Source organism: Condylura cristata, unplaced genomic scaffold, assembly GCF_000260355.1.
Source record: "Condylura cristata isolate star-nosed mole 26May11 unplaced genomic scaffold, ConCri1.0 scaffold00026, whole genome shotgun sequence".
NCBI classification, from domain to species: Eukaryota; Metazoa; Chordata; class Mammalia; order Eulipotyphla; family Talpidae; genus Condylura; species Condylura cristata.
The window spans coordinates 19,388,040-19,402,290 of NW_004567127.1; the positions used below are offsets into that span (position 1 = coordinate 19,388,040).

A 14,251-nucleotide genomic window follows, 5' to 3' on the forward strand; every position below is an offset into this window, starting at 1 on the left:
GTAGTGATTAGTAAAACTCTACCACTTTTTGGCTTTAAATAATTAAGCCTCTATGACTTTAAAAGGATATCAAAAATATTTAAATATAATTAACCAAAAGTGAACAGAGAAATCACAAAGATAAACAGCATGAAAAGGTAAACTTCATGAGAAGTCAAGAAAAACAGAATTTTTCCCTTAAAGAAATAAAAGTTAAAAAAAAAAGGAAATAAATTTTGGGCTCCCTGGTGACCTAGGGGTTAAGTCTCAAAGCTATCACTGCTGTGGCCTGAGTTCCATCCCCAGCCAGGTAGCTAACACACATATGGCACAACAGATCTGGCTTGCAGTTCTGCTCCCCACTTTTTCTGGTGAATCCTCTCACCTCCATCCCTCACAACTCTGGCCTATATCCCAGTTCTTCAATGTAAAAATTAAAAAATCAGTAATTACTAAATATGGAGAATGCAGTAAATGCCTGAAAAACATCATTTCCCTGAGTTTTAGTTACAGGGGGAATCTATCCCAGAAATAATCCCAAACATCAAGTTTTATGAAGAGTATAGCATTTTTTTCTCCTTAGACTATACTTATTCCCTATTAGCAGTTTGTTCTTTTTGAAAAATACAACTCTCCCATAACTCCACTACTTAAAACCCTGTGTTTAATAGTTAACATTGAACACTTCACCAAGAACTTCCAATACTTCTCAAAGTTAATGATAGTGTGAATAATCTCTCTGTCCTTGCAGATAGCATATGTACTAATATTTCTCTATACATACAAACATACAAACATGCGCTCTTTTTATAGAAAATAAAACTGGGATCATTGTGTGTCTTGTATTGTTCTGTAACATTTTTCTACCACTGATATATTAGGGAATGGTATTTGAGGGCTATAAAGATGCTGTTCTAAGTGCCTTATCATGTATCATCTAAATCTTACAAAGTTTCACAGAGATCAAATAATTTTGCATATTACTACAGTTGTACTTTAAAAAGATTTATTTATTTATACACAGAAGAACTGGGGTGCAGGACGGGGGGGGGGTGAGAGGATTCACCAGAGACAGAGTGGGGAGTGGAACAGGTAGATCAACTGAAATTCAATGCTGAGAGCAGTGGGCGAGATAGGAAAGGTCTGCTGCACCATGTAGGTCAGCTCCCTGGGCAAAGATAGAACTCAGGCCATAGCAGTGATTTACTTTTTCAAAAAAAAGCATGGCATTATATTATGTGTATGTATCATAATTTACTTTACCACACCTCTATTATTATTATTTTGGTCTCTTCTAATTTTTAAATTTTCTTTTAGGTTTATTTATTTATGCATATAAGAACTAGCGTTCAGCCAAAGGTTCGTGGAGGAGGGTGAGAGGATTTACCAGAGACAGAATGAGGAGCAGAACAGGGGGATCCTCTCATACACACTGCAGAGGGGAGCAGTGGTGAGACAGGGAAGATCTGTGGTGCCATGTGTTCCTGACCAGGGATTGAACTCGTGCCGCATTGGCTGGCAATAGCATAGTGCTGAGATTTAATCCCTTAAACCACCAGGGAGGCCCTTAATTTTTTAATAATACCAATCATACAACAACAACAAAAAAATAGGAAACCATTTACATAGGGAGCTACTCATTAAATTATGCAATAATCACATAAGAAAAGAGAAAGCTACCACCAAAAATGATCATTGGAAAGTTAAGTAGAATCATCACAAAATGCTTAGACTAAGTACAAAAAAAAAACCAAATAAAATGGGAAAAAAAAAAACCATTCAGTTGAGATTCACCTATGTAATAATAAATCAATAAGGTAGTTTCTAAATGGCAAAAACTGATGGTCTTCTTTTTTTCCATTTTTAGTTTTCAACACTGAGAATATATTATTTTAAAAGGAAAGATGAATAATTCACATAGTTTTTGTATACAATATACAGTTGATGATCTTAGGAAGTTCTGATTAATCTAAATGCACAAACTTTACAAGTTATCCTAAATCATTTTCAGATATTAAAATTATAAGAAGTTGATTACGCATGTCGAGGCATTACAGGGGATATTTTTACAATTATAAATTCTAAAATGATCACAATTATTGTGTTGGTATAGTCACTACTTCAAGAAACATACTTTTGCTCTTGACTGTGTTAACTCAAAGTGGACAGATTCTATTTTAGTCATTAACGAATGATTCTGTGAGACCAAGCAAGAATTCTGTTGCCTAAGTTTATTAAGTTTCTCTCGGAGATTTTTGATCTCTTGATCAATGGAGGCAGAAGATGAAAACACCTGAAAAATGAAAAAGAAAAAACTATTTTGGATTATGTCATCAAGTGTCACAATTAACAGATAACAATGAAATAATGAATAATAGAAAATAATGAATTTAAATGACCAAGGAGATCAGAAAATGAATTGAGATATACAGTGACTGCTGGCAAGGAGACGCAGGACAATCAGCACTGTCTCCGACATTGCTGGTGGCATGCATGGAAACAAGCGTTGCTTAAAAAACAATGGTGCACTGTGGAAAAGCCCTCAGTATTAGACAGTAAAGTTCATCATGCTAAGACCCAACAAAATTACTTCAGTATACTATCCATAAGACTACTCAGTAAATGGAAAGAAACTAATATTCACTAACAATAAAATAGATAATAGATAAAATTATCTTCCAACTGTATATATATTTCTATTAGACACTGTTGAACTTATATTTTAAAATAGATTATTTTAAATTTTCATGAGAGTTGAGTTTTAAAACATGATTTATTTTTTTAACAATATATAAATACAATTCAAAAAAATAAACTGTACTAAGAGATTAGCCCTTTGTCTTTAATCAGTATCACCAATATTTTTTCCAATTTGTGACTTTATTTTTCTTAGAATAAAACACAATGATTCCAACTTATTTTATAAATAAGTAAATAAGAAGGATCTGTAATTTTAATTATGACAGCGAGCAAATTTTCAAATTTCCTGGAAATCTATGATTTCTATAGACACAGAATTTAAATTAATTTTTAAAAATGTAGACACAGAGAGCCTCCTTCAGCTTCCTTACAAAAGAGAACTTCTCAATTTTTAGTTTTTGAAGTAAGAGGGCAAATGTTTATCAGAAACGGTTATAATGTACATTAGCACCCATATGCTTATACATGTGGTAGTGAGGGGGTAAGGAAGAAAAGAGTGGAAAGGAAGATAAAAGGAACTGAGTAAAGAAGAGGGATAAACATTAGATGATACACAGTATGACAGAATAAAAAGAGGGAGGGAGCAAGAAAGGTAAGAGGGAAAAGGGAGAGAAAGAAGTAGGGTGAGATGGGGAATGGGGGACAGAAAAATAGAGCAAGAGAAAAAGAGACAGATCATTCATTCCTGACCAGGAAAGATGTCTAGCATCATTCACAAGACTTAGGGATAATGAAAGGAGAACAGTGCCACCTTATCTCAGGGAACTGGAGGCAGGCTAAACTGTTAAGTCCAATTTAAGCAACTTATTACCTAGCATACATGGTACAATGCTAAAATCAAGTATATGTATATATTGTTATAATTTACTTAAGAAAGACAAGACTTAACTGCAAAAGGAAAACAGATAATAGAAGTGTAAAAATATAGTTATACATCAAATTAGCTACTTTTTCCTAGGTCATAATAAAACTCTTTATACTTGAATTCAACAATTCTTGAGCACCATAGTAAAAGACTAGAAAAAAGAAGTAAGACAGTTCAAGAAAAAGCTCAAAGAAAAAGTATTGTAAGTAGACGGATCTAAAAGCAAAGTAACTTCTAAATAGACAGGTCTAAAAACAATAACCTGATCTCTTGATTTTTTTTGACAATCAGAACTGCTACCAGCCATCTTATAAACTTTGTTATAAGGTGAGTAATTCAAAAGTCCACGGTGGTTAAGGTGAGCAAGATCTTCGAGAACTAGTCTTTCAGACCTTGAAGGATTAGAGGCATAATCAGAATTTTCACTTGGACTAACACTAGAGATAAAAGAAAAAATACACTTTAGTTTTAGATCGTTTAAGTATTCACTCTAAATTTCTATACATCAAATAATATATACAAACAGAAAACAGAAAAATGTCTGAAATACTGATGGTGATCAGATTAACAGTTATGAATTTAAGGCACTCTTTCAACTAAAGTTTAAATAAACTTAGTCTTTATGTATGTCTAGAGTCTTTCTACGCAAGGATTACTAAAGATTCAAAGAAGACATAATAATAAAAAAGAAAGTCCAACACATGTAATTTTATAGTGAGCTTTAATATATTAAAAAGGTGTTTTCTTAACAAGTAGATAGTCTAATATTCTATTTTTTCTTAAATTATGAGTTATACTCAAAATTATGGCAAATTATTTCCTTTTTAAAGGCATATTACAAATAATATCTAACAATGAACGTCATAATTTTAACATTTACAAATTAATGTCATAAACTAAATTCTACATGTAATTTTACCTACTTACCTGAACAACTCTTCTCCTAAATTCTGCAAACTCCATTCTGTTATTTTCAGTTCATGTCTTAAGGAAGCAACATTTGCAAGCAAACTTTCTTCTTCATTGTCTTTATTACAGAAGTCTGATGAACTAGACTCCATTTCTTTAAAAAAAGAAAAAGAAATTAATTTCTCATACCTTGTCTGAAAGAATCTGTGGGGTCAGTCAAAATACTACACACTAAAAGAATTTAACCCATTATTTTTCCTTTTCCAGTGTAAAACTGCTCATGGTGATTTAAGGCAAAAATAAAATAAAACCTTTTCTTTCTTACCCCATCACTACCACATGTATATACACATGGGTGGTTATAAATTTCTCTGCAATTTAAAGCCATAGTGGAAACTTTAATAGAATTTCATTGAGTCAATGTTTCAGTATAGCCAAAATCGAGTTATTATAGTTGTCCTTTTAAAACACATTGACCCTTCCTAATAATTTTATTAGCTAAGTACTTTTATTCCAAGTCAAAGACTAAGAAACTAAGAAGACAAGTTAAATAACTTGCTTAAGATCACACACACACTTTAAACAGCAGAACCAAGATTTGAACCTAGGTCATCAGGATTCAAACACATTTTTGAATTTACATAATCACAAGTCTGGATATCTGGCATAGTAACCGTCATATTTTCTTGAGGCAAGTTGTAACCTTTCTCTGGTAACCTTTCTCATTCACAATAGTTAAAATTTTTAAAAATACACTCATTCACATCACAGCTACAGAGATTAAAATAACATCTGTGAGATTAATCTAGAAATGTCCGGGAGTTTTTCGTTCTTTCTGGTGATTAGTAACTCTAGGCTTGTGAAACTCTCTACTGAGTACCTTTGCACATAAAAATACTGATAAAGGACATTTTATTATCAACAATATATATAATTTTATTAAAATATGTATTAATAATGAATACAATAAAAACTAAAATTTTATAATCTCTTCTACTCCGATAGCTCTTCCTGCATAATCTTAAAATTACATTCCTTTTTCAGATCCCATGTACCGTTGTCATTGTATCTTCTCTTTCATCACCCTTCTAGAATTCTGCCCACATCTCAGGCTCCAATAACTTAGGAGTCTATATTTTAAGCTAGGACTAAGACGTTCACTATTTTCAAGGAATAAACGATTACTAAAATGACCTTCCTTTCATTCACAGCTGAAACAGTAAGATTCTATACCTCACTCAAAAATTTTCAGCTGATAAGGCGAATTAAAAGAAAATTCTCACCTTAATGGAAGCAACTGTGGTTGGAAATTAAATGAGACGCTATATAAACTCTTAGGAGAGAAACTGTTTCTATCCTTTCCTCCCTTTTGTTTCCAAAAATTTTCTTCCGTGTAAGTAAGAACACTCAGACAGAAGGTAATGGATCAGGTCCCCATTCTGCTTTATCTTCTCAACATCTCTAGCTCCCTACAGGATGAAAGGGGAAAAAAAGATAAAGAAAATTTGGGCAAATTCTAAAATGCCATGCTTCTACTGAATTATGCTTTTTATCGAACACCTCCTGTGTATTTTAATGTAATTTAATTTTCTCATTACCTTAGTATCAATGAATACGTTCATTAACTCAATCATTTCCATTTCCGAGTGGATCATTTAACAAACATTTCTCATCCCTTCAACTTGCAGTGGTTACATACTGCCCGCATACAGGGAAGAAAGCGCCCCCCGCAACCTACAGGCACCGATAACGTCATCGGTGGACCTATCAACGCGCCCGCAGGTGTACACAGACACGCCATCACCTCCAAGAAGCGTTCTTCACACCCCCGGGTATGTAACAGGATGGGCGGTAGAGGGAAAGAGTCCTCACTAGGGAAACAGGCGTGGCTTTATATTGAGAACGCTCAATTTGACAGAGTTGTTCGTAAGTCATTTGCAAGAAGCTGATGAAAACATGACATCTTCCTTCCGAAATTTCCTCAACACACAGCCTGCAGAGGGGCGTGCGCAAGGAGACTGTGGTCCAACCCTAACAAAACAAAACTTCCAGGCCGGCCCGTTTCCACCCTCCAAGAGACAAGTCGCTCACCACCCAGGTCGTGTTGGCGAGAGAGACCCACCCGACGGCGGCGCACGCCGCGCTCTCGTCTGCGCACGGAAGCCTCGGACACAGTCCCGGGCCTCGGGGTGGACGCGTCAGACACACCACTCGGAAGACTAAAGAATCCCAACGCGGAGTTCGAACCGTCGCGGGAGCCGTTACGGAGGCACCTCCTCCGCCGTGGCTCCGCCCCGCGAGCAGGCTCGGCGTGAGGCGACGCCAGGAGCGAGGGGCCTGTCGGGAATCGTAGTCTACGAGCGCGCCCGAAACCGCTCGCCCGGAACTACATTTCCCATAATCACCTCGGCGACGCCCATTGGTGTGGGGAAAGCCATGGGAACCAGCGGCCGTCAGGGTGGGAGGCGGGCCCTGCTCTCGCGGGGCCAAAAGCTGCGGAGACCTGGGAGGGTGCGGAAAGGGGCGACTGGCCCCGCCCCCGGCGCCTACCCAGAGGAGGCTGGCCCTTCTCGGCAGCGCGAGCGTCTGCCGCCGTCGCGGCCGCCTCTCGGAGTCTCCTCGGGCTTCAGGTCTCCCTGCCAACCACGAGGAGTCTAGAGAAGAAAAGCGGTGCCTGGGAGCCTATAACCCACGCCTCTTTCAACGCGAAACTTCGGCAGGGATGGGCGACAGGATCTGGCTGCCCTTCCCGGTTCTCCTGCTGGCTGCTGTGCCCGCTGAGCTGCTGCTGGGGGCGGCCGGCTTCACGCCCTCCTTAGACAGCGACTTCACATTTACGCTTCCGGCCGGCCAGAAGGAGTGTTTCTATCAGCCCATGCCCCTGAAGGCCTCGCTGGAGATCGAGTACCAAGTAAGTGTGGCGGGTCAGTCGGCCGCCTTCCCGGAGCCGTGATGCACCGCGTCGCCGCCTCTCACTCTCTTAGAAACTTGGTGCGGACGCCCGGGGCCGCGGGGGCAGCCGGCCAGCCCCGCGCAGGCGCGCGAGCGAGCGGAGCCCTGGGGACCGCGGGACCCAGCGCCTAGGCGGGTCCCGGCTGCGACTATCCGCCCTCTCCCCTTTCCTCTGGTCGGAAAGAGGCCAGCACTAGTGGTGTCGGTGGTTTTCCTCTTTGTTTCATAATTCGCCCCTCTCTTTTCTGCCCTGAGTACCTCCCTCACTGAGAATTTCCTAATACAGGGCTCGTCCACGTTCTTCTTCTTCATTGGACGAGAGGATGACACTTGTCGAAATCACCCCCACCACCTTCACCCAATTCCGATAAATCTTCATGGTCGTAACTTCAGTTAAGGATGTTTGAATTGTGACCAGTGAGATTAAAGTTATCCAGTTTGGGACTATTTCGAAATGGTACATTTTTCTTCTGAGTTATATATCCATTTTAATAGCTAATTGCATACCGAAACTTTACAACTTTGTGCATTTTAAGCATTTCTCCCTTCTCAGTTTTCTTTAGAATCTGGATAATATTAATATAGGGATTGCCTTAATTGTCATTCAGGTAGAGAGGAATTTAGAAGTCTCTTCGGTTCCACACGTTCTGGTAGCACTGCAAAAATAATAATGATAACAGATAAGATGCAGTGATGTTCATCTTTTAATTTTTTTACAAGTAACAATTCGAATTTAATTTTTAAAAGTTGATGTATAGAATCTTTTTCAATAACAGGTACTGTCACAAGAGGGCAAAATTAAGTTTCTGTACAATATTCATCAGAAGAAACTTACAGAATTTGATTATTTGTGGATGCCAAAGGTAAGAATAGACAGTAAATTATCTAAAGTCACAGCTAATGAACAAAACTGAGGTTAGAACTCAATATTTCTTCATTTCTAATCCAGTTCTAAAGCACAGACCAATTAGCAAGGGAGAGGGGACCACATAAACATAAGATTGCTGGTTTTCAAGGACCCTTATCTTTAAGGGATATTGGCTTATAAGTAGGTAATTTCAATAAAGTATGTTTAAGTGCTCAAAGGAGGACCACTTTTCTGGGATTTCAGAAAGGATTTCTGGGGAAATTTTGAATCTAAAAGATATTTAAGTGAAATGGGAATATGAGCAAGGAGAGGCATTTCGAGAAGAGGAATAAAATGAATAGAAAGTTAAAAAAAGTGTAATGTATTTTGCTGGTGAGCAGTATGAAGAGGACACTACACTACTGTTGTAGAATTTTTATTAGACTGTAAGTGTACAGTAGGAATTAGAAGAGGAGTTTGGCTCCAATGATCAGGAGGTATAAATCATGAATAATGAACTCTAGTCATGTATGCTTTCTAGCTAGGTCATTTAAGCATCTTCTAGATCACAGGCTGGGATTAAACTTAGGCGGTCTAGGTGATGGTGCTGAAACTTAGCCTGTAGGCCACCAGGGAGACCCCCGTCTCTTATTTATATCCATTTTATCTAGAGATAAAATGCCTGCGTTGAAATCCTGACATTTTTACTTATTACCTGTGTGATCTTGAACAAGTAATTTAATCTCTCACAGATAAATAATAGTAATTACCTCATAGGGTTGATTTAAAGAAATGAGTTAGTTGAATAAACTATCCCTGAGACACAGTAAATATTCAATGAATATTAATTGCTTTACACTTTTAGAGTTATGTAGTTATATTCCTGATTTAGTTTAGCTATAGGATTTACATCTTTTACACATAAAGGTAATATTCCCTCAAAATGATCTCCGTTTTTTGAGAAAAAACAGCCCGGTACTGGAACAATTGAAGAAATTTGTAATATATTCTTGCTTTGATTGATATCTAAAATCATTTGATGGCATTAGCCTTAGATGGTGTTTGTGAGATTTGTAGGCTAGAGATCTTCAACCCTTTGTATTTTCCAGCTCTATTTATTAATATTACAATAACTACAAGTATTTTTTTTTTTTGTCTTAGTTTTTAAATGTCAGGGAATAGACATTCTGAACATTGCCTTTGGGTTCTGTGACATTGAAATTTTTTAACCATTTTTTAGTTTTTAGGCTTAGGAGATCACTTTTTGGATAACTGACCAGACCCACTTTAAGTTCTTGAAGTTTTTAAACCTTACTATCTACATCTTACAAATAGAGTAGGGAGCAGAACAGATGGACGGACTGAAAAACACCACTGAGGGGAGCAGTGTGCCTAACAGGAGAGGGCTGCTGCCCCATGTGGGTCAGCAGACTTGACAGGAATCAGATCAGTGCTGAGACTAACCCCATTGTGCCACCAGAATCTTAAGTGTACTTAAGATTCTTCCTTATCTTTATAATACTTGATAACTCATATTGTAGTTTATCTGTTTACCTATTGAAAAATACCTGGATGGCTTCCAAGTTTTGCTAATGAGTAACACTGGAATAGACATATATGTGTAGGTTTTTGTGTAACAGTGTTTTCAGTCCAATTGGGCAGATACAGGGACTTTACACTGTTGCATAAAACTTTATACATATGTATGCATATATATATATATATAAACATACATATTTACTTAGTGATAAATGACAAACTGGTTTCCAGAATGGCTCTATTTTGAACAGCAACAATGAATGCAAGTTCTGTTTCACATTCTTATCTACATTTAAGTCTGCCAGTTTTGGGACTTTAACCTTTCTAATAGGTAATATCTCATTATTGTTTTAATTTGTAATTCAGATGGTGAGCATTTTTCACGTTTATTTGACTTTTGTATCTTTAAGAAGTATCCAGGTTTTTTGCCCATTTTTAAAAATGGGATGTGTTTTCTCATTAATGAGTTTTTGTGTATTTTAGATACAAATATTTTATCAGATTTGTTTTGCAAATATTTCTTCCAGTTTGCTTGTATCTGTTTATTTTATTTATTTATTAGGAGAACGGGTGTAAGTCACTCACCAGAGACTGAGTGGGGAGCAGAACAGGCAGGTTTACTGAAATACGCTAAAGGAAGTGGTGAATGAGACAGGAGAAGATGAGGGTTAGCTGGCTGGCTGCGGAAGCATACTCTGGCTGCAGTGGTTATAATGTTCACACTTAACTCCTAGTCCTGTCCAGGAAGGCGTGTTTATTTTCTTTGCTGGATTTTTTGTTTGTTTGTTTTTGTTTTTTGCAGAACATTTTTCGATTTTAATGAAATCCATTTTATCAAATTTTTTCTTCTACAGATATTGCTTCAGGTTACCTATCTATAAATTCATCACCAAGCCAGTAGTCATCTGGGTTTACTCTTAGGTTACTTCTAGAAACTTTACAATCTGTAACATCTTATACTTAAAGTTAACATTTGTGAAAAGTTAAAGTCTGCGCTAGGTTGAGTTTTTTTTGATGTGTATGACCAGTTCCAGAACCATTTGTATAAAAAGACTTTTTCTAGTGAATTGCCTTTGTTCTTTTGTGAAAGATGGTTTATTGTATTTGTATTAGTCTATTTTTGAATTTTCTATTCTGGTCTGTTCTATAACTATTTGCTCTATTTGCTCTTGTCAAAACACTACCATCTTGATTAATGACTTTGTGTAGAGCCTTCTAGCTCTATTCTTTTCCATTATTATGATGAGTAATCTTTTACCTTTCCATATAAATTTTAGAATTAGTTTGTTGACATCTTAAAAACAGCTTGCTGGAATTCTCATTGGTATTTTGTTGAGTCTCAGGACAAGTTGGGAACACTTGATATAACAATATTGTGGTTTCCTATCTATAAACATGATATATCTTTCCAGTTATTCAGATTATCTTTTATTTCTTTCCATCACTTTTTGTAGTTTGCCTAATGTACATTTCATACATATTGGTAGATATCTCCTATTCCCTTTTTTTCTCTCTTTTCAGTGCTTATATAAATGGTGTCCCTTTTCATTCCATTCTAGTCATTCACTACTGGTACATTGGAAAACAATTGACTTTTCTGTATTAGTGTTGTAGCCTAAGACGTAGCTGTTAACACTAAATAGTTTATTTTTTAAAAATTGTATCTTTTGGGGGCCCTCCCTGGTGGCACAACTGGTTAAAGCACAACACTGAGAAGCTAAAGCCACTTCCGCATGAGTTAAATTCCAGCCTGTCCCAGAGGTGACCACATGGTGAGACAGACCTCTCCTGGCCCACCCGCTGCTCCCCTGTTCTGCTCCCCACTCTGTCTCTGGTGAAGCCTCTCGCCCCTGAGCCTCTGGCCTGTACCCCAGTTCTGTATGCACAAATAAGTAAGTCTTTAAAAAAAAAATTGTTCTCTTTTGGATTTTCTGTACAATCATCTGTGAATAAAGAGTTTGATTCTTCCTTCCCAGTACATACACCTTTTTTAACCAGTCTTCTTGGCATTTTCTGTGACTTCCAGTGTGATGTTAAAGAGGAGTGACAAGAGAGGATGTTGTCTCATTCCTGATCTTAGGGAAAAGCATCTAGCTTCTTGCCATTTTAGTATGATTTTAGCTGTAGGTTTTTTGTAGCTGTTTCTTACCAAATGGAGACTGTTCCTTTGTATTGCTAGTTTGCTGTTTGTTGTATGGTATGAGTATTGGATTTTACCAAATGATTTTCTGCATCTTATTAAGCATGACCATTAATTTCTCTTAAGCCTATAGATGTGATGGATTAATTGATTTTTGAATGTTGAATTAGCCATATATGTCTATTAGTGGTCGTGAATTTACATTTTCTTATACATTGCTGGATTTGCTTAGTATTTTTTGAGGATTTTTGTACTCATGTTCATGAAAAATTAATGATCTGTTATTTTCTTTTTTATAATGTCTTCATTTCGTTTGTTTGTGTTAGGGTAATATCCTCACAGGCTAAGTTAAGAAGTGTTCCCTCTACTTTTATTTTCTGGAAGAAATTAAGAATTGGTATTATTTTGCCTGTGAGGTTGGGAAAATTTATTACTGAAACCACAGAGACCTGATATTTTTTTTTTGAGGGAGGTTTTGCACTTGCTACTTCCCAGGCATTCTGTACAGAGGACTCTTTCATTTTAATTTCTCTGCTCAGATCTTTATATATGGTAGTGAAAAATCAAACTGTAGACTTGATATGTAATACTGTAAATTATTTGCTGAGCATGTATTATTTTAATCTATATGATTTGTGGCAAAGATGGACAGGCTCTCTTGTCTCCATATGCCTGTGGACTTACATTTTTAAGTTTATTGAAGATGTCACTCTTCAAAAGACCTTCTTTTAAATACAATTTTTCAGTTCGTGCTCTCTGTATCTTGCTACCTCGAAATCTCATCCCCTCTTTTTATAGGGGTGCTGAATCCCAAGTACTTAGGTATTAGATAACAAAAATCCAAAATTTAATGATCTAATTGCTTAATTGATAAAAGTATGAGATCAATTGTGGTAAATGTTTTTATTGAGTATCTTCTAGAAATTTTTACTCAAGTCTGTTAAGTATTACTAGATTTTCAGTGTTGTTATAGATTATTTATATTGTGTTTTCTTCATTTCATTGGATTTAAAGAACCTGTATTTAGCTAACCATTTGATTAGTAAGGTCACAACAGTCAGTAGTCTTTTATATCATTCCACCAAGGAAAATAAAATGGACTGTTATATAGGAAAAAACAGTAGTAATTGACAGCAGATTGCCAAGTTTACATATTGACCATTTAAAATACTTATTGTATTTTCTTGGAAAATATTTAAAAAAAAAAAGATTTATTTATGCATATAGAACAGTGAGAAGATTCACCAGAGACAGAGTGAGGAGCAGAACAGGCGAATTGACGAAGTACACTGCCTAAGTACACAGCTGAGGGGAGCAGCGGGCGGGTCAGGAGAGGTCTGCCTCACCATTGTGGTCACCTCCCAGACAGGGATCGAACCGAACCCATGCTGAAGTGGCTTTGGCTTCTTAGTGCTGTGCTTTAACCTGCTGAACTACCAAGGAGGGCCTCTCTCATTTTTTTTTTAAACAAAAATGAGAATTAGTAAGACCTACCTTTTAGAGTTGTGAGGAATTAATGTACATAAAGCAATTTTAAAATGTGGTATAAACTGTAATTGTTAACTGCTATCATTATCATCATAACCATTACATTCTGGAATTGTAAAAGAATAGGTCATGTTCACTGACCAATAAGAGACAGCCTACTTGGAATACATGATTCATATTGAGCAATAATGGGTGAATGCATTGATGATATTGAAGTTAGACCATGGAAGCTTTGAGTTCGAGGTTAGAAAGTAGTTAATTATTCCTACTTTATTGAAGAGGTGAAAGAGCCTCCGATTGAACTTCCTTCTTATTTCTCTTCTAGAAGGTAGATTTTCCTGCCCGTCTCAGTTTAAAAAAAAAAGTTTTCATATGATGTTTCAGGTAAATTTTAATTTTAATAATTTGTTATGTATTCTCTTCTGTGCTTTTCTCTAGGTTTTAGATGGAGCAGGATTAGATATTGATTTCCATCTTGCCTCTCCAGAAGGAAGAACCTTAGTTTTTGAACAAAGAAAATCAGATGGAGTTCATACGTAAGTAATCTCTTAGTTGATTTCATTGAGCTCAGTGCCAGTAGGCTATCTACAGAGAAGGAAACTTAACATGTTTGATAACTAATACCAGTATTACAGATTTATATGGACATTTTAACCAGTCCATGGTAGTAGTCTATCTTAAATGACCTACCATTAACCATTTTTTTTTGTTGTTCAGACATTTTTTTTTATTAAAAAGTTTATTTTTACATCATTTTGCACATTTTTTTTTTTTCATCTCAATTGTAATCCCCACGGGTTTCCCATCACCAAATCACCCCTGTGCCACCACC

The 14,251-nt window shown here is 36.6% G+C and overlaps 2 protein-coding genes across 2 annotated transcripts in view; one reads left to right on the forward strand and one right to left on the reverse strand.

The window, feature by feature from the left end:
- Positions 1-6,651, reverse strand: part of CCDC18 (coiled-coil domain containing 18) — a 116,574-nt gene extending 109,923 nt beyond the window's left edge. The window contains exons 1-5 of the mRNA XM_012730030.1: positions 6,576-6,651; positions 5,737-5,922; positions 4,472-4,607; positions 3,807-3,981; positions 2,114-2,272 (exon numbers count right to left, since the gene is read on the reverse strand). Of these exons, the coding sequence (XP_012585484.1) occupies positions 2,114-2,272; positions 3,807-3,981; positions 4,472-4,605 (468 nt within the window). The 5' untranslated portion in view covers positions 4,606-4,607; positions 5,737-5,922; positions 6,576-6,651. The remainder of the gene's footprint in view (positions 1-2,113; positions 2,273-3,806; positions 3,982-4,471; positions 4,608-5,736; positions 5,923-6,575) is intronic.
- Positions 6,652-6,995: 344 nt separating this feature from the next.
- The window catches only part of TMED5 (transmembrane emp24 protein transport domain containing 5), a 16,095-nt gene continuing 8,839 nt past the window's right edge, over positions 6,996-14,251 (forward strand). Inside the window, exons 1-2 of the mRNA XM_004689772.2 lie at positions 6,996-7,364; positions 13,858-13,955. Coding sequence (XP_004689829.1) covers positions 7,176-7,364; positions 13,858-13,955 — 287 coding nt within the window. The 5' untranslated portion in view covers positions 6,996-7,175. The remainder of the gene's footprint in view (positions 7,365-13,857; positions 13,956-14,251) is intronic.